This window comes from Bos indicus, chromosome 18, assembly GCF_029378745.1.
Source record: "Bos indicus isolate NIAB-ARS_2022 breed Sahiwal x Tharparkar chromosome 18, NIAB-ARS_B.indTharparkar_mat_pri_1.0, whole genome shotgun sequence".
In the NCBI taxonomy this organism is placed as follows: Eukaryota; Metazoa; Chordata; class Mammalia; order Artiodactyla; family Bovidae; genus Bos; species Bos indicus.
In genome coordinates, this window is record NC_091777.1 from 37,302,887 (window position 1) to 37,329,003 (window position 26,117).

At 34.6% G+C, this 26,117-nt stretch overlaps 1 protein-coding gene across 14 annotated transcripts in view; it reads left to right on the forward strand.

Moving 5' to 3' along the window:
- Nucleotides 1-26,117, forward strand: part of NFAT5 (nuclear factor of activated T cells 5) — a 119,546-nt gene that overhangs the window by 77,949 nt on the left and 15,480 nt on the right. For 13 of the 14 annotated variants that reach the window (XM_019978936.2, XM_019978938.2, XM_070770826.1 and 10 more), the window contains 6 exons: nt 1,579-1,769; nt 3,648-3,820; nt 13,847-13,981; nt 14,108-14,160; nt 19,158-19,290; nt 23,300-23,380. In XM_019978936.2, the coding sequence (XP_019834495.2) occupies nt 1,579-1,769; nt 3,648-3,820; nt 13,847-13,981; nt 14,108-14,160; nt 19,158-19,290; nt 23,300-23,380 (766 nt within the window). The remainder of the gene's footprint in view (nt 1-1,578; nt 1,770-3,647; nt 3,821-13,846; nt 13,982-14,107; nt 14,161-19,157; nt 19,291-23,299; nt 23,381-26,117) is intronic. The other variant, XM_019978937.2, reaches the window with a different exon arrangement.

Consider the following 26,117-nt stretch of genomic DNA (forward strand, 5'->3'; position numbering starts at 1 on the left):
CTTAAGTTTTCAGTTTAGGAAACAGGATATCAATTGAGTCTTTAGCGTTTCAGAACTTAGACTAAAAGGAAAAAGAAGGAGCAGTTAAATTTCAGCACCTGGCTTACCTTATTATAAAGATTTTGTCTCTTTGAAGACAAACCAAAATAAAAGTGGGTAGGGAATATTTAACAAGTGTTCCTACCCCTTGCAAAATACTAAACAGGGAGGAATTTTGGCTAGTCACAGGGTAGATTCTTGTAAATACAGTTTGTGTAAATGTTTTAGTTGAACGCAATTTCATTGAACTGCCTTTCTTTTTATGCATGAAAGAAATAATGGTAGAAACTTGAAATCAAGAAACTTACTCATGACCATTATAAGGTTGGTTAATAGTTACATGTACCATATCATTTCTACCCCTCTACTGCTCACCACACCAGTCCTTCTTTAGTCCCCCAAACTTAGGACAAGTAACAGGCAAGTGAAACATTTAAATTATGCTTTGTGTAAATATTTGTTTAGCCAGACATTTTGATAGTTTGAAAATTTTAACCTAACTGCTCTGGCTTTAAGTAAGTTTTGTCTAAGTACTCATCTATAGAAGTATTGTTAGATTAATTGCCTGTAATAGGGGATGAATTGCCTGATGTTAAAAGTTTATTTATTCACTCATTCAACAGATATGGTACCCTTCTATGTGTCAGACACTGTTCTCTGGTACTGCTGACTTAACAGCTTGGGTGGACTGCTTATTTGACTCATTATGATACCATTGATACTGAGATACAGCTATTCTTGAATAAAAAACATTTATGAGTTATTTTTAAGCACTTTGATGTGCATTGTACAAGTTATTTTGTGATTTTCTATGTTCTGTATTAGCAGCTTCAATGTTTAACTATAAACCTTATCAAGAACCCAATTTATTTATTCATCAGCATACAAACTGTAGTTTAATTTATGAAGGCTTGTTAGAGACCTGTAAATGACCCATAGGTCCTGGTTTGAACCAGCAGTTTTTCATATCATAATATTAGTTCTGGCCCATGATTTTATGATGTTGCATATATGCATCTAGTCTATAAAAATAAGCCCGTTCCTCTATTGTTTATATAGCTGAAGGTCAAATGCTTTCCTACCCAATAACTTTCACAGAGTAAAAATTTAGTAGATGTACTCTTACTTGATGATGATGCCACTAACACAGTTTAGTGAACTTTCCGTTAGTGGTGGTGGTAAATCCTGAGTAACCCAGATGCTTTGGCAGTCCACAAATTTATAAATACCTCAAAGGATTGTGTATTCATTGTCATTTGGTTGTAAAAATTAATTACAAATGATAATTTTTCATTACACATCTAAAATTTTAATTAAAATGTGATTATTGCAGAACTAAAACTTAAAAGTTTTCTTGAAAAATTTAGCTAATTCTCCTTTATGAAAACATTTTTCCTCTGTTTTTCTGAAGGACTTATTTCTTTACTGTAATCCAGTTATAAATATAATAATATAAGACTTGACCTTAAATGTTTGATTTTTACAGTTCGATTATTTGAAATACAAATTAGTGTTTATGCTCCATGTTATCCATTCCAGCTGGAAGGCCATAATGAGCCAGTGGTGTTGCAGGTGTTTGTGGGCAATGACTCTGGTCGAGTGAAACCACATGGATTTTATCAGGCCTGCAGGGTAACTGGGCGAAATACAACTCCCTGCAAAGAAGTGGATATCGAAGGCACTACTGTTATAGAAGTTGGCCTTGATCCAAGCAACAATATGACACTGGCGTGAGTACTTACTAAAAATTTTTTTCTTAGTTCATTACACTTTTGCAATAGAAGGAAAAGTTTTAGTTTGTAATGTAAATATAAAAGATTTTTAGTTTTAAGCATTGCAAATAAAAAGAATAGATTATGGCAGAATTGTAGTGGAGGAAATGAATTCTTGCCCTTTGCTAGAGAATTCCCATAGTGAATGGCAAGGATATAAAAGCAAGGTGGAATGCTGGCTTTTGGCAAAATAATATAGACTTATATGTTGGTTTTATAATATTAACATTAAAAACTAAAATTACAACCAATTTGATTTGCTTTCCTAAGTTCCACTTTTGTAGTGTTTGCAGTAGAAACTGACAGACATCATTCATGGTATCTTTAACCAATCTTGGAATGAAAAAGCATATTGTTAGTCTAAATTTACCTTTTATTTCTGTTTTCCTGTGTTAAAAAAAAATGATGTCCTATGATTACCTATTTTTCATGTTATGCATTTTCATTTCCTGAAATATATTACAAGTGTTAAGGATTTAAATTAAAAATTTTTTTTCCTTACCCCTTTTGTTGAGGACCTTTAATCTGAAAGATAAACTTAACAGCAGCAAATATTGATATGGGATAGACCTTGTAATTATTTGTATTGGATAGCTAAAGACTTTTCTTTATTTGGTGTTTTTTTTTTCTTTAAAGCTATTTTGAATAAGTAAGAGGGAAATAATAAGTTGGAAAAGGGAAATTTTGAAACATATTTAATAAAGTTTTTTTTTAACTTTTGGGATTATAAAAGTAAATGTATATGGTGGAAGATAGAGATTACTGATTATAAAAATAGTACTTATTCCTTATAAGTTGAAAACAGAATAAAAATTTAAAATTAGTAAAAATAGTAGTAATAGAAAGCTAAAAACATACTCCTCAAATGCCAGCTTCCAACTTAATAGAACTAATTACAATTTTGACATTTATTTTTTCATCCTTTTTTCTGATAAAATGAGATGATACTGTACTCACTGCTCTGTAACCTACTCTTCACTTACTATGAGCATTTTCCCATAACATTAAATATTTAAAGTGTACATTTTAATGGTACAGTGTTCATTTTGGGGGGAGACAGTTGCTAGTTTTTTCCCAAGTAAAATCTGTTCCTTATTTTAATATCTGAATTAGGTATAAAAAGGAAGAGGATAAATTTAATTTTTTAAAGCAAAAGTATCTCTTTTTTCTCTTTTTTTTTAAATTTAAATTTATTTATTTTAATGGAGACTAATTACTTTACAATATTGTATTGGTTTTGCCATACATCAACATGAATCCGCCATAGGTGTACATGTGTTCCTCATCCTGAACCCCCCTCCCACCTCCCTCCCCATACCATCCCTCTGGGTCATCCCAGTGCACCAGCCCCAAGCATCCTATATCCTGCATCAAACCTGGACTGGTGATTTGTTTCTTATATGGTATTATACATGTTTCAATGCCATTCTCCCAAATCATCCCACCCTCTCCCTCTCCCACAGAGTCCAAAAGACTGTTCTATACACCTGTGTCTCTTTTGCTCTCTCGCATACAGGGTTATCGTTACCATCTTTCTAAATTCCATATATGTTAGTATACTGTCAAAATATCTCTTATAAACCATAACTTATGTTCAGATTTTGAAATAGTGATTTCTATACTGTTTTTTCCCGTTATTATTATAAATAAAAAGTTGACCAGAGAAGTTATGAATATTTAGAATTTACACTTCTCTATTTTTTAAAATTTGGAATAATTATATTACATATTCAAAAATTAATAAAGAAGCAAATTATACTTAAAAAGAAAATATTTAAGAATATATTACTATTTATACAGCAGAAACTATCAATTAATATATTTTTTCTGTATTAGGGTTGACTGCGTAGGGATATTGAAATTGAGGAATGCTGATGTTGAAGCCAGAATAGGAATTGCTGGTTCCAAGAAAAAGAGCACTCGTGCCAGATTGGTTTTTCGAGTTAATATCACAAGGAAAGATGGCTCCACTTTGACACTGCAAACACCCTCTTCTCCAATTTTATGTAGTAAGTAAGAAAATATGAAGATACTAAATATATAGAGGGGTTTTTTCCATTTTCTGTTTATTGTTCAGATATCTCTAAATTTCAGTTGTATTACATACTCAAGCTTATGGTCATGCAAACTTTGCAACATTTTTAAAGCTATAGTCAAGTTTTCTAGACTAAGCTAAAGGTGGGTAATTTCTAATAAGATTCAGAAGTTATGTAGCGTTTTGTAGTTTCCTGTTACTCTTATACTGATTTAAAAAGTAATTTGAGTAGTTTGCCTAAGTAAATTACAAATCCAAAGGATTTTCACAGCATCTTCATTTTGTGGTAAATTGCTGTGATACTAAGTGTTTTGTGTTAGAACGTAAAGGAACAGAAAGGTAAGCAGAACTTTGTAAATATATAGCAGTGAGGGTTCTGATTACAAATTAAAGTGCTGTAGTATAATGGGAAATTAACTTCTTACTTTGCTGACCTTGGCATAGAAAATAAATGATGTGTATATGTGTGTATTTAAATTCAGTCGTGTTGTATGTGCCTCACCATATAGTCTGGTTTCCCTGTAATGAGTATTAGTACAAGTAATATGTAGGAAAATTTTTTCCTTTGTACATCCCTTAAGATTTTCATTAAGTATTATGTTCTTCGGCCTTGCTTCTGAATTCAGAAGAGCAGAAGAGACTGAGTGAATTCCATTTACTTGAATTTCCTATTGGATGGTTATGAGTATTATGTCCTTGGTACCCCCAGACATTTACAAAGCCTTTGTTATTTAATTGTAGCTTAGTTTTGTCAACTTATTCACCCTTAGTAAATCTTATTTTTCCCTTCCTTTTAATTCACTTGAGATGTGAATACTTATACATTAGCTTGGCAAATACCCTTGTTTTAAAAGAGTAGTAGTAAATGTATTTGTGATCTCAAGAGAACTCAGAAGACTTCTATTTTTCATTATTATGAAAATTTTGTTATGGTATTAGTGTTTCCTTGGGCCATTTCTGGAGAACGTTCACTTATAAATATGCTCCTTTTAAAGTTTGTAGATTCCATGTCCATTCTGTTGTGTTCAGATAGGGACAGAATAAATAATCTGTAGATGGTTTATTGAATTCTGAAGTTTTTTTTAATTTGGGTACTAGTTTACTATAAATCACAATATGTCTCAACTTGAATATTATAAGGATGGAATTTCAATTTTAGTGGGGGTACATGCAGTTCTTCTTTTATGTGATCTAATACTTTGAGCATGACCATAGCTACTCTCTGAAGACCAGATCCAGGAGATGCTAGATAATTCAGATCATACTGCCTTAGCAGGAACTGGGGGGGGGATGGTTGTCAACTTTATTTGATTTTATATTTTAATTATTTATTTTAATTGGAGGCTAATTACTTTATAGTACTATGGTGGTTTTTGGCATACATCAACATGAATCAGCCATGGGTATACATGTTTCCCCCCGCCCCGTCCCGAATCCCCCTCAACTTTATTGTATTAATAATTGTTTGTTTCTTCTTTCAGTAGTTCATTTCTTTATTTCCTATTTAATTGAAGTATTGTTAAAATATAAATATAAATGTATCCAGCCAAAGATAGAAAATATAAAAGAAACAGAAAACATGATTTTCTGAAATTTTTCATCTATAGTTATAATTTTCATTCGTTAATTATCACCATTTAACCATATTAATATGGTAACATATTAATATGTTCATGTTGCAAAAAGTGTTATCTCCCTTGGAAGATGTGTCTGGGTGAATTATGATAGTCCTAAGAAGCAGCAGCATATAGTGGAAGGCATATAGAGCTAATAGTAAAAATTGCCATATTTTGAACTCTGCACAGTATGCCAGAGATTTTATTAACAATTTTATAAGCATTATGTCATTTACCCTCACCATTGCCTTTCATTGTTTCTGTTCTACAGTTGATGAAACTGAGACTTAAATAACTTCCTCAAGGTCATGTAGCTAGTATGTAGTAAGATCAGGATTAAAAGCCTCCTTTTTAGCCATTGTGCTGTGTTGCCACCACAGTCACTTAAAATTTAGCAGTGCTAAAACAAAATTTGAATGATTCATTTTATCCCAGCTATAGCTTCCAGATGGTTAGGACTATAGTTACAGTATGAAATTATGTTAGAAAACTATTTCCTCTACCTATGAGATTTGTGTTATGTAATTTATAGATTTTTTATGAATTTAGAAAATAGATCTCAATTTATATTAGGGGATTTTGCTTGAATACCTATATTATCCCTTCCATTTCCTTTTGTAAACGTCATTTATTATGGAGGTGTAGGATATATATTTTTACTCCTTTAGTTGACTATTTGGCATTTATATTGCCATCTGCTTGGTGAAATTGAATTAGATAAACTTGAGCAATACTTTCTTTTAAAGAAAGACATACCTTTGCAATAATAATTCGTTAGAAATGGAATGGGAGGTAGAAGGAAACAGGAAGATGAGAGGTAAGTAGAAAGGAAGAGGGGCCAAAAGGTGCTAGAGGTGAAAGGGAGGAGAGGAAACAGATAATTGATCTTCCCTCAGTGGAAAGAAGGCCTAATGCCAGAATTCATGTTGTGCCTTGTGACCTTAGAAAAACAATCTTGCTTCTACTTGTTGGTTTAACAGTGGCCATTGGATCCATTTTCTTTTAGTTTGTTTATTTTTAAGGGAATAGAAGAATCCTCTCCTTTCACACCTTTAGATTTCTCCAGAAAATATATATATACTAGATCAAAGTAAAAATATCAATTTTTATACTTTTTTAGTATCTACCCTAATATAATAATTTTTAATGTGTCAAAATTAATCATAGCTTTCTTCAATATAATGTTTTATCTTACTAATACTGTATTAAGTCTTACTAAAATTAACAAGTTCTTCCTTTACTTATTTCTGGCTCTTCCACAACTTTAGGGAACGACTAATATCATTCAGTAAACTTTTGTTCTCTTCAGTTCAGTCGCTCAGTCGGACTCTCTGCGACCCCATGAATGGCAGCACGCCAGGCCTCCCTGTCCATCACCAACTCCCAGAGTTCACCCAAACTCATGTCCATAGAGTCGGTGATGCCATCCAGACATCTCATCCTCTGTCATCCCCTTCTCCTCCTGCCCCCAATCCCTCCCAGCATCAGAGTCTTTTCCAATGAGTCAACTGTTCGCATGAGGTGGCCAAAGTACTGGAGTTTCAGCTTTAGCATCAGTCCTTCCATAGAACACCCAGGATTGATCTCGTTTAGAATGGACTGGTTGGATCTCCCTGCAGTCCAAGGGACTCTCAAGAGTCTTCTCCAACACCACAGTTCAAAAGCATCAATTCCTCGGTGCTCAGCTTTCTTCACAGTCCAACTCTCACATCCATACATGACCACTGGAAAAACCATAGCCTTGACTAGACAAACCTTTGTTGGCAAAGTAATGTCTCTGCTTTTCAATATGCTGTCTAGGTTGGTCATAACTTTTCTTCCAAGGAGTAAGCGTCTTTTAATTTCATAGCTGCAGTCACCATCTGCAGTGATTTTGGAGCCCAGAAAAATAAAGTCTGACACTGTTTCCACTGTTTCCCCATCTATTTCCCATGAAGTGATGAGACCAGATGCCATGATCTTCGTTTTCTGAATGTTGAGTTTTAAGCCAACTTTTTCACTCTTCCTTTTTCACTTTCATCAAGAGGCTTTTTAGTTCTTCTTCAGTTTCTACCACAAGGGTGGTGTCATCTGCGTACCTGAGGTTATTAATATTTCTCCAGGCAATCTTGATTCCAGCTTGTGCTTCTTCCAGCCCAGCATTTCTCATGATGTACTCTGCATATAAGTTAAATAAGCAGGGTGACAATATACAGCCCTTCTTCACAGACTTTCTAATTCTTCTTCACAGGCTTTCTAATTCTTTTGACAGGTTGAAATATTTGCTTTGTTATTTTTCGGTATTCATTTTCTTTAGCTTTATTTTTGAGGCTCCTGTTTGAACAGCATCTAAAAGCACATTGTTCTTTATAATACCAGAAAAGTGGCTGCTTTTTTCTGTTATAATTTTTTAAAGCAATGTGATCCCTTTCAAGAGGCAGCTCACTAATTTCTTAAAGGTAAAAATAAAACATCTAATGCTTAAATAATGCTGACTTCAGTTCTATTTGGTATAGAGTATGTCCTGTTAGGTAACCACCAAATTTTTTAACAGATAAGACTTTTTAAGGTCAAAAGTTAAATTATCTTGAGCAGACTAGTTCTTTGTGTAATGTAAATACAAATATATAAAATAAACATTGTATCTTCAGAGGGGCCTCATTTGGCCATCTTATGCCTTTTAATGCATAAAAGGGAAAAAGGAGATAGGAAAAAGTTTTGATAATCATGAGCAAAGTGGAGTTTCCATATAGTATCTTATAAGTAGATGGCGGCGGGGGGGGAGATTATAGACTTTCCATTCATTTTGTTACTATATTCATATAATTTTGCACCTCTTACTGTTTTCTAATCAAAATAATATTCATCATATTTTTCTTTTGAATGTCATTTAAAAACAAGTATCTAGTTCCAGTGTTACTCCAAAAAGTTATAAATTAATTCAGTTAGTTCTTTGTTTTAAAAGGGTGTATGATTACCAGTGTATGACAGATAACTGTTTCCATCTGTTCATACATTAACCCTGTGGTTCTAGACAGTATATATGTATACACAATCACGATTTTTTTTAGCTGTTACGCATTGCTGAAAATATTATTTGGTATTTAATTAGGATAAGATACTTGTTTGTATCAATAAATGAAACTAAATGATGCTAAAAGTAATAAATAAACAACCAAAAAAAAATCTAAATGCTTATACAACGCAGTTTTACTTCCCCCTCATTTTATGATAATATTGGCAGCAGTTGAGAAACAGCTCCATTTTCTTCACTGTGGGAACCAGGCTTTAGAAGCTGCCTTTTTCTGGGATATTGCTGTTTTTTTAGTGGAGGAAAAAAAGATGGTGCAACCACGTGGAGATGGTAAAGCCTGGAAGTGGCACATTTACTTCAGTTCACATTTCATTATATAAACAAGTCATGTGGCCAATCCTTAAATGAGTGGGGCAAGAATGACCTTGTGTGGAGCAAGAGTCTTCTGACAGAAAGGGCAGCCCTAGGGAAAACAGGGCAATAAATACTTTGACAGTAGTAATTTCCCAGATTACTTTCTTGTAAAGATAAAATTGATTATCAAATATATAAGTACCTAAGGAGAAAAAAACTTAAAAACTTTGGTTAAAGTTTAGTTGTTGTTGTTCAATTGCTAAGTTGTGTCCGACTCTTTGTGATCCTGTGGACTGCAGCATGCCAGGCTTCTCTGTCCTTAACTTTCTCCCAAAGTTTGCTCAAACTCTTGTCCATTTAGTCAGTGATGCCATCCAACCATCTCATCCTCTTTTTCCTCCTTCTTCTCCTTCCCTCAGTCTTTCCCAGCATCAGTGTCTTTTTGAATGAGTCGGCTCTTTGCATCAGGTGGCCAAAGTATTGGAGCTTCAGCTTCAGCCTCAGGCTTTCCAATGAATATTCAGGGTTAATTTCCTTTAAGATTGACTGATTTGATCACCTTGCTGTCCAGGGAATTCTCAGGAGTCTTCTCCAGCAAAACATTTCAAAAGCATTCATTCTTTGGTGCTCAACCTTCCTTATGGTCCAACTCTCACATCCATACATGACTACTGGAAAAACTACAGCTTTGACTATACAAATCTTTGCTGTATAGTGATATCCCTTCTTTTTAATATGCTGTCTAGGTTTGTCATAGCTTTTCTTCCAAGGAGCAAGTGTCTTAATTTTGTGGCTGCAGTCTCTGTCCATAGTGATTTTGGAGCCCAAGAAAATACAGTCTGTCACTATTTCCACTTTTTCCCCCTGTTTGCCATGAAGTGATGGCACCAGATGCTATGATCTTAGTTTTTTGAATGTTGTGTTTTAAGCCAGCTTTTTCACTCTCTTCTTTTACCCTTATCAAGAGGCTCTTTAGTTCCTCTTGTTTTCTTCCATTAAAATAATATCTGCAAATCTGAAGTTGTTGTTTAATTCTCCTGGCAGTCTTGATTCCAGCTTGTGATTCATCCAGCCTGGCATTTCGCATGATGTACTCTGCATAGAAGTTAAATAAGCAGGATGACAACATACAGCCTTGTAATACTCCTCTCCCAATTTTGAACCAGTCCATTGTTCCATGTTCGGTTCTAACTGTTGCTTCTTAACATGCATGCAGGTTTCTCAGAAGGCGGGTAAAGTAAAGTAGTCTGGTACTCCCATCCCTTTAAGAATTTTCCACAGTTGTAATCCACACAGTCAAAGGCTTTAGTATATAGTCAGTGAAGCAGAAGTAGATGTTTTTCTGCAATTCCCTTGCTTTTTTGATGATCCGACAGATGTTGTCAATTTGATCTCTGGTTCTTCAGCCTTTTCTAAATCCAGCTTGTGTATCTGGAAGTTCTCAGTTCACATTACTACTGAAGCCTAGCTTGAAGGATTTTGAGTATTGCTAGCCTATGAAATTGTACAGTAGTTTGAACATTCTTTGGCATTGCCATTATTTGAGATTGGATGAAGACTGACCTTTTCCAGTACTGTGACCACTGCTGAGTGTTCCAAATATGCTGACATATTGATTACAGCACTTTAACAGCATCATCTTTTAGAATTTTAAATAGCTCAGCTGGAATTCTATCACCTCCACTAGCTTTGTTCATAGTAATGCTTTATGGGCCACTTGACTTCACACTTCAGAATGTCCACCTCTAGGTGAGTGTCCACACCATCATGGTTATCTGGATCATTAAGACCTATTTTGTATAGCTCTTCTGTGTATTTTTGCCAATTCTTCTTAAACCCTTCTGCTTCTGTTGCTGCTGCTGCTAAGTCCTTGCTATTTCTGTCCTTTATTGTGCCCATCTTTGCATGAAATGTTCCCTTGGTATCTCCAGTTTTTTTTGAAGGGGTCTTTAGTCTTTGCAATTCTGTTGTTTTTCCTCTATTTCTTTGCATTGTTCGCTTAAGATGGCGTTCTCATCTCTCCTCACTGTTCTCTGGGACTCTACATTCAGTTAGTTATATCTTTCCCTTTCACCTTTAACTTCTCTTTCTTTTTCAGCGTGTAAGGCCTCCTCAGACAACCACTTTGCCTTCTAGCATTTCTTTTTCTTTGGGATGGTTTTAGTCACTGCTTTCTATAGTGTTAGAAAACTCCATCCATAGTTCTTTAGGCACTCTGTCTATCAGATCTAATCCCTTGAATCTACTTGTCACCTCCACTGTATAATTGTAAGGGATTTGATTTACTGGGCATGGCCCTGCCCACCAAAGCAAGACCCAGATTTCCCCACAGCCAGTCTCTCCCATCAGGAAGCTTGCACTAGACTCTTAGCCTCATCCATCAAAGGGCAAACAGAAGAAGCAAGAACTACAGTCCCACAACCTCCAGAATGAAAACCACAATCCCAGAAAGGTAACCACAATCATCACATGAATCAGAGGTTTGTGTAACTCGAAGCTATGAGCTATGCCGTACAGGGTCACTCAAGATGGATGGGTCATGGTGGACAGTTCTGACAAAATGTGGCCCACTGGAGAAGGAAATGGCAAACCCCTCCAGTATTCTTGCTCAAGAACCCCATAAACAGTATGAAAAGGCAAGAAGATACGACACCAGAAGATGAGTCCCCCAGGTTGGTAGCTGTCCGACATGCTACTGGGGAATAGCAGAAAAATAGCTCCAGAAAGAATGAAGAGGCTAGGCCAAAGCAGAAACATTGCTGAGTTGTAGATGTGTCTGGTGGTGAAAGTAAAATCCGATGCTGTAAAGGAACCTGGAATGTTAGGTCCATGAATCAAGGAAAATTGGATAAGGTCAAGCAGGAGATGGCAAGAGTGAACATTGGTGTTTTAAGAATCAGTGAACCAAAATGGATGGGAATGGGCGAATTTAATTCAGATGACCATTATGTCTATTACTGTGGGCAAGAATCCCTTACAAGAAATGAAATAGCCCTCATAATCAACAAGAGAGTCCGAAATGCAGTGCTTGGGTACAATCTCAGAAACAACAGAATGATCTCAATTCGTTTCTAAGGCAAACCATTGAACATCACAGTAATCCAAATCTGTGCCCCAACCACTGATGCCAAAGAAGCTGAAGTTGACCTGTTCTATGTAGACCTACAAGACTTCTAGAACTAACACCGAAAAAAGATTTCCTTTGCATCATGGGGATTGTAATGCAAAAGTAAGAAGTCAAGAGATACCTGGAGTAACAGGCAGGTTTGGCCTTGGAGTACAAAATGAAGCAGGGCAAAGGCTAACAGAGTTTTGTCAAGAGAAAACATTAGTCTTAGCAAACACCCTCTTCCAGCAACTCAAGAGACGACTCTACACACGGACATCACCAGATGGTCGATAGCGAAATCACACTGATGATATTCTTACAGCCAAAAATGGAGAAGCTCTATACAGTGAGCGAAAACAAGACCTGGGGCTGACTGTGGCTCAGATCATGAGCTCCTTGTTGTAAAATTCAGGCTTAAATTGAAAAAAGTAGGGAAAACCACTAGGCCATTCAGGTATGACCTAAATCAAATCCCTTATGATTATACAGTGGAAATGACGAATAGATTCAAGGGATTAGACCTGGTAGACAGAATGCCTGAAGAATATGGACAGAGGTTTGTAACATTCAACATATATTAGACTATCTCATTAATTTAGAAGTTGATGAGTTATACAGCCATGTTTAAAATTACTTTTGCAGTACGTTATTAGGTTTGTTGTTATATGTTACAGATATAATATACATATTGTGTAATTAGTATGTTATTAGGATTTACTAAAACAACAAATGATGTAATTGGTTTCAAAGTGCTTAATCTTAAGGGAGTAGTTTTCTGAGTACCTAAAACGTAGGTATTTGCATTAACCAGTATTCCAGGGAGTACTCTGGTGGAAACCTAGTCCTTAGGTGTCAATATCAAAGAATGTTTCTGGGGTCAAATATATTGAGAAAACTGTGTACTACACCCAGTTCTTGGATATTTATAGTGTACATCAGAATGTGAAATGTTTGGGGAAATTTTGGAACCTATTTTACTAAACAGTACATATTAAATTTTCCTAAGAAAATCAGGAAGATTAGTAAGCCAGTTATAGTTTTTTAGATCTGGATCCTCCTCAGTACTTCTCTATCTCTTTGTTAATTTACTAGTGATTAGTTAGTCTTTATAACTGAAAAATGAGTGTGTTTTATTTTTATCCTCAAGGTATCCTAATTCAGGGAGATCCTCTGGTAGGAAGAATTATTCTGAAATGGATTCAGTCTGTTTTTAGGTGTTCTTTTCATTTAGAGCCTCTAAGTCCTAGATCTGGATCCTTAAAGATACTCTTAATACCACCCAGAGGCTCACTTTGCCTCAGAAGTCTTGTGAAGGTGTAGCACAGCTAACATTTTTAAGGTTAGGATTGTGAGATGTTTGTTATTAAATTGATTTTTTTTGAGTGTTAAAAACATGACCAAGTTCATATTTTACACCTTTTTTTTTTTTTTTCATGTAATGAGAAAACAAAGATGGTATGTAACTTTGCTTTCTGTTATGGTAAATTTTAATTTGCAGAATGAAAGTGAAAGTTGCTCAGTTGTGTCCAATTCTTTACAATCCCAAGAACTATAGCCTGCCAGGCTCCTCTGTCCATGGAACTCTCCAGGCCAGAATATTGGAGTGGGTAGCCATTCCCTTCCCCAGGGGATCTTTACCCAGGAATTGAACCCAGGTCTCCTACATTGCAGGTGTATTCTTATACCCTCTGACCCACCAGGAAGGCCCAAGAATACTGGAGTGGGTAGGCTATCCCTTCTCCAGCAGATCTTCCCAACCCAGGATCAGGGTCCCCTGCACTGTAGAATAAAAGAAGGCAAATTCAGGGGTCAACAAAGACAACTTACAGAACTGAATAATTGAGAGTTGATTTTAGGTAAGAAATGTATTGGTGGTTCTTCTTATGGAATGCTTATATATACCTACAGCTCAACCAGCAGGAGTGCCAGAAATCTTAAAGAAGAGCTTGCATAGCTGTTCGGTGAAAGGAGAGGAAGAAGTATTTTTAATTGGCAAGAACTTTCTGAAAGGAACTAAAGTTATTTTCCAAGAAAATGTTTCTGGTAAGTAGGCATAACACTGCCTTAGAAATTGTTGGGTGTTTCACTTTGTTATGAAGATATAGTTGTAGCTACAAAGTAAAAAATTTTTCATAATTTTAGTAAGTCACTGTTTTTTATTTCAATCAGATGAAAACTCTTGGAAGTCAGAAGCTGAAATTGATATGGAATTATTTCATCAGGTATAATTTAAACTTTTTATAGTTTGATTGTTTATTCTCTGAGAAACTGAGTTTTGCTCCAAGATTTTCCTAAATCAACAGATTAAATTTCTTATTTATATGGAATTGAAGTAAATCATTTAAAGTTTCTTTCTTGAGTTTCTTTAACTGAAATAGATTTATTCCACTGATGCTAGAAATGACAGTTCTGTATTTGGAAAGTTAAGACCATGAGAAAATTACCGTTGTTAATAAATGAAACATGTCTTTCCTAATATTTATTTGCTATCTCTACCTACTTTGGATTATCCTTGGGTTATCTTCACCTACTTTTTAATAAGAGAAACTTATTTATTGAGTACCTGCTGTGTGCCAGGTGTTTTATATTTGTTCCTTACCTTTTGCATTCAGAAGCACTACTTATTACACTTAGAGTCTGTATTTGTAGGACCTCGGTGTATATTCATTTTTGGTTTAAAATTTTTAAAAATTCCTTTGTGTTCTGAAAAAAATAAAGAAATTTAACATTATGCATCCAATATATTGCCAAACTCAAAGCTAAAGGTACAATGTTGCCTAAGAGTGCCCTCACTTCAGACACCAGCTGCACGTTCAGGGGTCCCCTGAACAGGTCTCACTTCTGAACAGTTGGCTTCAAATTCAAGGGTTTCCACTACCCCCAAAGATTTGCTAGTAGAACTCACAGAACTCAGGAAAGCACTGTACTTAACAATATCAGTTTTATTATAGCAAAAGAACACAAATCAGATTATAATTTCTCAACTTCTAGCCTTCTGGGTTCTTTATATTATATTTTTTAGAGAGTAAGAATAAAAAAAAAATAAAGTGGAGTTTTGAAGAAGATGGAATTTTCTTTTTTTTTTTTTTTGGAATTTTCTATTTTTAATAGGCTAATGTCTATTTCATGCTCTGTAAAACAAGTTATACAGTGGATTAATGCAGAATAATCATAAAAATTTGGTGGAATGGAAAGGAATTATATCCTCATTTGGTGGCTATATATAGAGGCCCTGGGGTTCTTGCAAGCAAGTATGTAAACAGGGTAAATCATAATATGATCTTTCATTAATTCTGTGGTTTTGCTATTTTTTTATCTTTTTCAGAGAAAACTTTCTTTTTTTCTTTCTTTCTAAAGGGCTTTCTGGGAAGTGTGTTAGAGTGGAATCAGAGCTGAGATATACAAAATAAATCCTAAAGATTATATTATATTAAAGAAAAAAAACACAAAAATTAAACATTTAGAAGAAAGTATGATCAGAAAATACATTAAAAGTAAAGAAACTTTGAGTGTGGTCAATAAAGAAATAATGGGCCTATAATGAAAAGTTAAAAGGGCCTATACAAGAACAAAAAATGACCAGAAGATGGTAAAGTAGAAAAGACCATTTAATGATGACTTTGCAAATTGCAAATATAATTGTGATAGCTATTCATTTGAAACTCCAAAAATCAACTCATCAGGTATTAAACTTTTTTATTACTTGAAAATTAAGGCAAACAAAGTCTGGGAAAATAATCCTTTGTTAATATTTGGCTCTTCTAGTCAACGCCATAATATATCTCATACTCATGTATACCAAGAGCAATAGGCACATTGTCATTATATCTACTCCCATTTTAACAACTTTAGATGAATTCTGTAGGGCCTTAATTGCCTATTAAATGTACATATAAGATACATATCTTAAATACAAATTTCCTCTCTGCTGCTGCTGCTAAGTTGCTTCAGTCGTGTCCGACTCTGTGCGACCCCATAGACGGCAGCCCACCAGGCTCCCCCATCCCTGGGATTCTCCAGGCAAGAATACTGGAGTGGGTTGCCATTTCCTTCTCCAATGCATGAAGGTGAAAAATGAAAGTGAAGTCGCTCAATTGTGTCCAACTCTGAGCGACCCCACAGACTGCAGCATATATATGTATTGTTTTGAAAGATAAATTGGTTTTAAAAGAAAGAAGGAGAGATTAGCAGCTTGCATGTGGAGGTGATTTTAAAAGGAAACTAGAAGCAAGTATTTTAGAGCCTAGGAGAGCTCTTTTTTTTTTTTTTTTTTTAGCTTTTGTTTTTTTCACTTAATTATTTACTTTATATTGGAGTATAGTTGATTTACAATGTTATGTTAGTTTCCAGTGTACAGCAAAGTGTACAGGTATACATATATCCATTCTTTTTTCAGATTATTTTCCCATATAGGTAATTAATATGGGTAAATTTTATTACAGAATATTGAGTAGAGTTTCCTGTGCTGTACAGTAGGTTCTTGTTGATTATCTATTTTATATATAATATATATATAGTAATATATATATAGTAATGCCTATATGTAAGTTCCCAAACTTCTAATTTATCCCTCCCTCCCACCTTTCCCCTTTAGTAAGCATAAGTTTATTTTCAAAGTCTGTGAATCTGTTTATATTTTGTGAGTAAGTTCATTTGTATCAGAGGTCTATAATATGAATAAGTATAACTTGTTTTACAGAACATGAAATAGACATTAGCCTATTAAAAATAGAAAAATGTATAGATTATAATTTCTCAACTTCTAGTCTTCTGGGTTCTTTATATTGTATTTTTTAGAGAGTAAGAATAAAAAAAAATAAGGTGGAGCTTTGAAGAAGATGGAATTTTCAGTAGAAATATGTAAAGAAAATTCTCGGAAGAAATGCCTAAAAGATCCTCAGAATTTTGGGGAACAACTAGGCTAAACAAAGACTTGAGAGTTTTGAAGTTATATGTTTTCAAAGTGGTTTTATTAGGAATTTGTTTTGTGTCTCCAGTTATTTTTATGTGTATATCCCCAACTGCAAAATGACAATTTTGACAATGATAAATTATTCCTTAGGAAAGTGAAAAATGTCTAGCACCATTGCTTATAAACTCTGAAAAACGATTACCTGCTGGGATAAAGAAAATTGTTATTTTGAATCCAACCAGATTTTTCTAAGAAATTAAAATTTAGATATTTTTCCCTTTTTACCTCAGAAAACATTCTACCTGCTCCACAGGCCTCCCAGCCCTTTGTATGTTTTGTGTGTATTGTACTCCTAGTTCAGTGGTAGTTAATTGCTCTTAATTTTTGAGATTAGGTTTTTTTTACTTAGTTTTTAATTTAAATCATTTGTAGAATTTCATGATTTCAGATTGAGGATGTGTGAATAATTTGTTCATTTGGTTTTTAAGAAGTTTCAAATTAGGTTTGTTTAACTAGACTCTCTAAAACAAGTGGAGTAAAAGATTAAAAATATATATATATGTGTGTGTGTATATATATTCATCTGACTTTTAGATACTAATTCTGTTACTGATTACCAAGAACAAATTTTTTATTTGGAAGAATAATTTCAGTTATTGAGTTGGTCAAATAATCTTAAGACTGGGAAGATACTTCAGAAGTCCATCCATTCAGCCATCTTAACTGTAGGTAGAACTGCTTTTGATGTAGTTGCAGTGTTTAAGCAAAGGAGGAAAAATGAAGGTGGGCAACATTTTAAAATTCTTATTTCTTAGAATTTGAGTTAATGCAGATATATTTTTTGATGGCTTCATATACAATTGAGTATGTGCTTTCAAATTTTTGCCCCCTAATTCCTGTGGATGTATACATTTATATATTTTTCCACCTGAATTAGAAGTGTGATTTTTTTGAGATAGCTAACTGGACTCAGAAAGCATTCTACTGTTGCCATAAATAAGAAGCTATTTTTAAATTTATGATTATTTCAGAGCATGTTTTAAGATGGCTTAGAAACAAATTAAGTACTCAAAAATCAAACTCTTGGCCTCATTTGTCATGTTCTGTTCAACTGAGTCAGCCAACTTCCAGAGTCTGAATAAGTAAAAAATGACATTAAACTCATTTCATCCTCAGCTGTCACCATTGGCCTCCTGCATATCACATACTGAATACAAAAGCACAGTCACTACCTTTTGCTGTTCTTTCCAGTACTATAACGTAGCAGGGAAAAAGAGAATAAGTCAGATGCAGTTCATGGTATCTTCTAAGAAGATGTAGTCCCCTTGAATAAGTGCTGCTGAAGCATTTATGGAACTCTTCCCTTCTCTTAAAAGGATGCGTCTACCACTATTTTCACACACATAGAAATGACCTCGATTTACTGGGTTTTGGGTAAACTGAACTCTGTTGACTTTAAATGAGAATTAGTTACTAGTTTTAAGTACAAATTGAAATATTTAAAATTTAAATAGACTAAATGAGAATTAGTTGTTAGTGGTTAGAAAGCAGTGAACTGCACTGCAAAGTACATACCACCGTTAAGGTTTACAAAGCATATGGTAACTGACATTGTGCTTGGTGGGCAATTTTTTTTCTTGAAAATATATTCATTCTTTTTTTCAACAAATCTATTTGAGTATTTCTGTGTGAGGAGCTTAATAGTGGAGATGGGATGAAGAACAGAACATCCTAGCTTCTCTTGGAACTTGCATTCTTGTGGTTGTAAAGGAGACAAAAAACAAGCAGATAATCACAGTAATTTCAGGTGGTGATAAGAAATAAACAGGATTCTGTGATCAGATTGGAGAGGGGTGCCACTTTAAAGAGGATGGTCAGAGAAGGCTTCTCTGAGGAGATGACATTTGAATGAGACCTGGAAATGGGTAAGGGACTGGATATTTAAAGAGATAAAGGAGAATAGTATTCCAGTGAAAAAGAATAGCAAAGTTGTAAGGCTCTGAGGTAAAAATGAATTTAGTGTGTTAGTGTAAGAAAGTCAGTGTGACTGGAGTGTAACAAGCTAGAGGAGAATGGGAATGAGAGAAAGTTGACAGGACAGGGACCTTTTATGCCATTGCAGAACATTGGTATTTTACCTTAAAAGCAATTTTAAGATTAATGTCATGATGCCCATGGATCCGAACCCCTAGTCAAACTTTTTAAGCTTTACAGCTAACAGGAAAGTACTTAATTATAATATTTTATTTCAAATTTTTAATTTACATATTGCTTTATTTCTGCCTCTTATAATTTTCTTTCAATTAGAATCATCTTATTGTGAAGGTTCCCCCATATCATGATCAACATATAACTTTGCCAGTAGCAGTGGGAATATATGTAGTAACCAATGCTGGAAGATCTCATGATGTTCAGCCTTTCACTTACACTCCAGACCCAGGTATGTCAAAATAAAAAGTTCTGAATCAAAAGGAGTAATCCATTTCTGCTTCTTCAGAAGAATATGAAGACTAGCCAACCTAAAAGAGGAAGTAGTGTGCAAAGGTAAATTGATACCAGTATTTTTTGGAGGTGTCATTATTTCCCAAGAAGATGGTCACCAAACCCTGCTTTTACTCTTAGTTAAGAGAACTGTTTCTGCCTTAGGGTCTAGTAATAAAAGAAAAGTTAGGAATTCTCTGAAGTCAGGCTCTCCAGAGTTATCATACAAGTACTCCTTGTATAATAAGGTAAGAATTACCATTCATTGAATACCTCTTATGTACAGAAAGGTGAAAGTGACTACTTTAGGAAACTGCTAGTAGTTTTCAGTCTGGCTGTCTTACAGGATGCATTTTGGGAGAGGTGAAAGATAATCTCAGAGAGATAAGTGATAATATCACAAGTAGAGTCATATGCCTATAACATTTTCTAATTTGTGTAGTCAAAAATATCAAAGACTTCTGGTGAATAAGTATTTTAAAAATAATTTTAAGCATTTAGGTAAAACAGGTGCTTTAGAAACCAGAGCAGTTGTTTTAAAATTTATATCTCTGGGTAAGAAATATCTTATGAGATTTTTACCTACATTCATTTAGTTGCCTGGAGAAGCCCTTTACTGGAAAAGTAGAGGAAACATTTTGGAAATGGAAATGCTTCAGGTATTTTGTTGATGTAGACTTGGCTGCTGCCATGCTGCCATTGATTTACTCCATTCGTATCTCAGGCATGCTCCAGAATTAGAAGTTCTTCCATATCTCCAAGTTTACTGATAACATTTTTCCCAAATTGTTCAGAATTCAGTGAGGTGCAAAGTGAAAAATGATAGCAAGAAAAGAAAGCCCTGGTAACAGAAGTGTTGAACACAGTAGCTACAACAGAGTTATAATTAGTCTTGACAATTATTCTCTATCACTTAATGTTATCTGTTCCCGTTTTCTTTTGTAAATCATGTCCAACTTTCACAACATTGGTTATTTCCCACCAGTTTGTTACATAAGTATGCCATAATATAGCCCTTATGAAATTATTTTAGTGTTTGTCTCAGAATAAAAGATTACATGTAGAAATTTCAGACAGAAAAAGACAAAGTTTGGAAATAATATACTGGCTTCAACAAAACTAGGAAAGAGGATACTGGTTTATACTTAAAAATCAAACAGTTGATTGTTTTCTTTCTAGGAAAGTCTCAAAAATCCAAGAAAGTTTGATTTAAAACTAATGGTAGTTAAAGCATTTTAGTAATTGCTAGAATATTTAGTATTTTATGTGAAAAGAAGCTTGCTCATAGAAGGAGAAAAATGCCATACAGTAATTAATGCATTCATATGGGAAGGGGAGAAGGAAGTGTGTGGAGGGGGAGGGGGAATAGCTTTAAAGTTCTACCATCCTTAAAATACTGAGATTTTGTTGTTTTTGTTTCTTTTTATTGATCAATAATAAAGAACTTCAGGACTTTGAAGTGCTTAGCATCAGCACTATGAATCTTCATTTCTTAGTGATGAATGCTCATTATTAAAATTTTTCCTTTGATAAATTACCAAATATAAAGCCTATACTAATTGGCTATATTTGGCCACATTTAGACCATCACTGACATATGTTTATTCTTTTATGTTTTTCCCCCTTGTTTTTTATATATACTAGACCGCAGTTGCTCTCAGAAACTCTTATTTGAATAAATATATTTTGTGCAAATTTTATAGTGAGATCTAATGCTTCAGTTTATGCCTTTATGATATAGCTAATTAAAGAATCTTCCCATAATTTCACTTTTTTGTATTTTATAAAATGTGAATGTCTTTTTAGGTGTGCACATGAGAGAATATTTCAGGAAAACTTGGTTATGGTAATTTGCACTGTCTCATTATGATAAACTAGTTGCTGTTTTGACTCAGCTGGGGACTGTGGTTAAAGATTTGCATATTCAGTGGCATATAATAATTATAATTATAGGGCTTCCCAGATGGTGTTAGTGGTAAAGAACCTGCCTGCCAATGCAGGAAATGTGAGAGATAGCGTGTTCGATCTCTGGGTCAGGAAGATCCTCTGGAGAAGGGAATGGCAATCCACTCCAGGATTCTTGCCTGGAGAATTCCATGGACAGAGGAGCCTGGTGGGCTACAGTCCATGGGGTCACACAGAGTCAGACATGACTGATGAGACTTAGCACATAGTAATTATAACAGCTAAAACAAGACCCACCCTCATTTTTGTGAGTTAAGAGTAGAAATGGTGACTGCTACACCATTTTGTCAAAATATTTAAGTTACAGACAAAAAAAGAACAAATAAATATATTTTATCCTAATTTGACCTAGATACCTTCATAATAACCTGGAAGGCCAGATTTGAATTTAGGATTTTCAGACTGCTTGGAGGTCCAAACTGGAATATGGCAACACGAAGAAAGGATTTCCCAGCCTGCCACCCTTCTTTTCCCTCTCCTGGCTCCATCCTCCACCTGGAGGGCCTTGATGCACCAGCTGATGCTCCTAAGCTCTGTTCACCCTGTAGGCTTAAGATGGCACACACAGTCTATAGAGTAGTTGTGCAGAAAATTTTGGTATCTTATGTACTTGGGTATGTAGTCTAAAAGTAGGATTGGAGCAAGGGCTCAAGTGAACGTAAACTGGCTCTGCATGCTTTGCCAGACACAAGCCCCTCTAAAGCCCTCTGAGTCTATACTGCCAAAAATACATTACATGTGCATCCTTTTAGACCATTATTTTGCAGACTTAAAAAACCTGTGTTTCATTGCTAGTCACTGAACCATTGCTTGACCATTAATTTGTTTTACTTCCATCTTTTAAGACACAGAAATCATATTAGTTGTTTTTTGCAGTGACTCTGCAGTGGTAATTGCTCTAAGAAATGGAGGATAAAATACTTATTCATAATTTTTTGTTGCTTTAAAAACAAATGACTAAAACTTGTGTTTAAAGTAGAAACTTAAAAATTTTTTGAAGATTAGTTTTCATTCTTAAATCTGTAATTGTTAGAATAAATGTTATGCTTTAAAATTGTCTATGAATTTCTTTTCCAGTCAATTCTATTCAGTTGATAATTTCATTCAATTAACAGTTCGTTCAGATTATCATTTGTTGGCCCTTACATACAGCATGCTTAGATAAATGTTTTAACCTCATTCTTAGGAAACATGTACATTTTGTCTCTTTGTTCACAGTTAATTATCCTAATATTCTCTAACCATCATTTTGCATTATGATGTCAAGAATAAATTGATAATAAATTGGCTCAGTTCTTATTTTGAATAAGTTAAGGAATATAAATACATTGAAAAATAGAAATTAGCATCTATTTAAATAAAATTACTATACAGTCAATTTAAGAAAACCTTTTTAGTTGGAATTTAACTTTACCATTCAGAACTGATCACTACTCTTATGCTTATTAAATTTAAAATTTTCATAGTAGGTGTACTTGATATGTGCAGATATAATAATGTAGCAATTCTTCATTAATAATAGCAAAGATTATTATTTCTAAGGCTTTATAAAAAAGTAATACTATGTATTTTGTATATTCAGCACAGTTTTTAAAAAAAATTCTCAATTATGTTTCTGAATCAGTATTTTTAAAATCATTTACATAGGTGAATGGTGAATTTTTTTCATGCTAGTGTTACAGTATATTTGGTATTAATACGTTTTTAAAGATGTCATGTCAATCTTCTCATTTGTATTGTTACAAGAAAGATTTTTAAAAGTTGCTGTTATTTTTATTTTGTTTTAATAATAAGCATATGTTTCTGCCCACTTGGAGAGTGGTGCATTTTAGAGGGTAAACTGGTGATTATAGATTATAAAAACTCATCTGAACCTAGAATTTCTGCTGAACAAATAATTTAATAATGCTTTGTGAGAAAATACTCCTGTTAAAGAATTTTAAGATATATATTTTTCAGGATAAGTCTAAATAAATACATTAATCTTTTTTGTTTAATAACAGCATCTGTTGCTTTGAATGTGAATGTAAAGAAGGAAATATCTAGTCCGGCAAGACCTTGCTCTTTCGAAGAAGCCATGAAAGGTACCAAGTTAATTATGCTCAAAAATTGTAAATCAGTGATGCTATATATTTTCTCTAACAAACCTTACTATTTTATTTACTGTTGTGTACTTGAAATAGTTAGCAGGTTATCTTTGATATTGTAAAATATCAAAGTTAAATACTTGTTTAACTTCACTGAATGCAGAAACTTGCTTCCTAACTTGATATTTCCATTCATTTGCCATATAAACAACTTTTTTAAAAAACATGTTACAGTTAAGGAGTTTTTGTTTTGTTTTTTATTCCCTAATATTAAAAATCTTAAAAGTATAATAGGGTACGATAAGGTATGAAAAATAGCTGTATAAAGCTTCTTGCTGCCAGTGAGTAGGACTTAACGTTGAGGCTGAAGAACCAAAATAAGAACTATTGGCATTTGAAAAAGTTGCTTTAGGTACCATTCTTTCTTCTGATATCATTATTTCCAAGCAGACAATAACAATGTCTTCAGGATGTTATAATGCGTTAGAGTAGACTCTTTTCGTAGCAGATTTCTAATACATCTGTGACACTCAATCATGATGCTTTTGTGCCATTATATGTTAAGATGTCAGTTACATAATGGTCATTGATTTATTCTATAATTCTAGCTTTTTCTTACATTTTTGCCATTAAATTCATGAGTTAAATTTAAAAATTTTATATACTTATATTTTTAAGGGGCATAATATCCTTAATACATTTTATCAAATTCCATGGAATTTTTCCCTGTGTCATAGTAGAATTCAGCATTCACATATACAGTTCAGTATTGCTTGCCATTATAATTTCTGACCATCAACACTTCCAAAATAGATTAATTAGGAATTATGCACTAGTGTGAAAAGAAGAAAAGTGAAAAGCAAAGGAGAAAAGGAAAGATATACCCATTTGAATGCAGAGTTCTAAAGAATAGCAAGGAGAGATAAGAAAGCTTTCCTCAGTGATCAGTGCAGAGAAATAGAGGAAAACAATAGGATGGGAAAGACTAGAGATCTCTTCAAGAAAATTAGAGATACCAAAGGAACATTTCATGCAAAGATGGGCTCGATAAAGGACAGAAATGGTATGGACGTAACAGAAGCAGAAGACATTAAGAAGAGGTGGCAAGAATACACAGAAGAACTGTTCAAAAATATCTTCACAACCCAGATAATCACCATGGTGTGATCACTCACCTAGAGCCAGACATCCTGGAATGTGAAGTCAAGTGGGCCTTAGGAAGCATCACTACAAACAAAGCTAGTGGAGGTGATAGAATTCAAGTTGAGCTATTTCAAATCCTGAAAGATGATGGTGTGAGAGTGCTGCACTTAATATTCCAGCAAATTTGGAAAACTCCGTAGTGGCCACAGGACTGGAAAAGGTCAGTTTTCATTCCAGTCCCAGAGAGAGGCAATGCCAAAGAATGCTCGAACTACTGCACAATTGCACTCATCTCACACACTAGCAAAGTAATATTTAAAATTCTCCAAGCCAGGCTTCAGCCGTACGTGAACCATGAACTTCCAGATGTTCAAGCTGGTTTTAGAAAAGGCAGAGGAACCAGAGATTAAATTGCCAACATCTGCTGGATCATTAAAAAAATGACAGAGTTCCAGAAAAACATCTACTTCTGTTTTACTGACTGTACCAAAGCCTTTGACTGTGTGAATCACAACAAACTGTGGAAAATTCTTCAAGAGATGGGAATACCAGACCAGCTGACCTGCCTCTTGAGAAACCTGTATGCAGGTCATGAAGCAACAGTTAGAACTGGGACATGGAACAACAGACTGGTTCCAAACAGGAAAAGGAGTACGTCAAGGCTGTATATTGTCACCCTGCTTATTTAACTTATATGCAGAGTACATCATGAGACACACTAGGCTGGATGAAGCACAAGCTGGAATCAAGATTGCTGGGAGAAATATCAAAAGCCTCAGATATGAAGATGACACCACCCTTATGACAGAAAGTGAAGAAGAACTAAAGAGCCTCTTGATGAAAGAGGAGGGTGAAAAAGTTGGCTTAAAGCTCAACATTCAGAAAACGAAGATCATGGCATCCGGTCCCATCACTTCATGGCAAATAGATATGGAAACAGTGGCTGACTTTATTTTTTGGGGCTCCAAAATCACTGCAGATGGTGACTGCAGCCATGAAATTAAAAGACGCTTACTCCTTGGAAGGAAAGTTATGACCAACCTAGACAGCATATTAAAAAGCAGAGACATTACTTTGTCAACAAAGGTCCATCTAGTCAAAGCTATGGGTTTTTCCAGTAGTCGTATATGGATGTGAGAGTTGGACTGTACAGAAAGCTGAGTGCCAAAGAATTGATGCTTTTGAACAGTGGTGTTGGAGAAGACTCTTGAGAGTCCCTTGGACTGCAAGGAGAGCCAACCAGTCCATCCTAAAGGAGATCAGTCCTGGGTGTTCATTTGGAAGGACTGATGTTGAAGCTGAAACTCCAATACTTTGGCCACCTGATGCGAGGAACTGACTCATTTGAAAAGACCCTGATGCTTGGGAAAATTGAGGGCAGGAGGAGAAGGGGATGACAGAGGATGAGATGGTTGGATGGCATCACCAACTGAATGGACGAGTTTGGGTAAACTCTGGGAGTTGGTGATGAACAGGGAGGCCTGATGTGCTGCGGTTCATGGGGTTGCAAAGAGTTGGACACAAGTGAGCAACTGAACTGAACTGAAGTGCATAATTATCTGATTTAACTACAGGACAATTTACAAGTCTC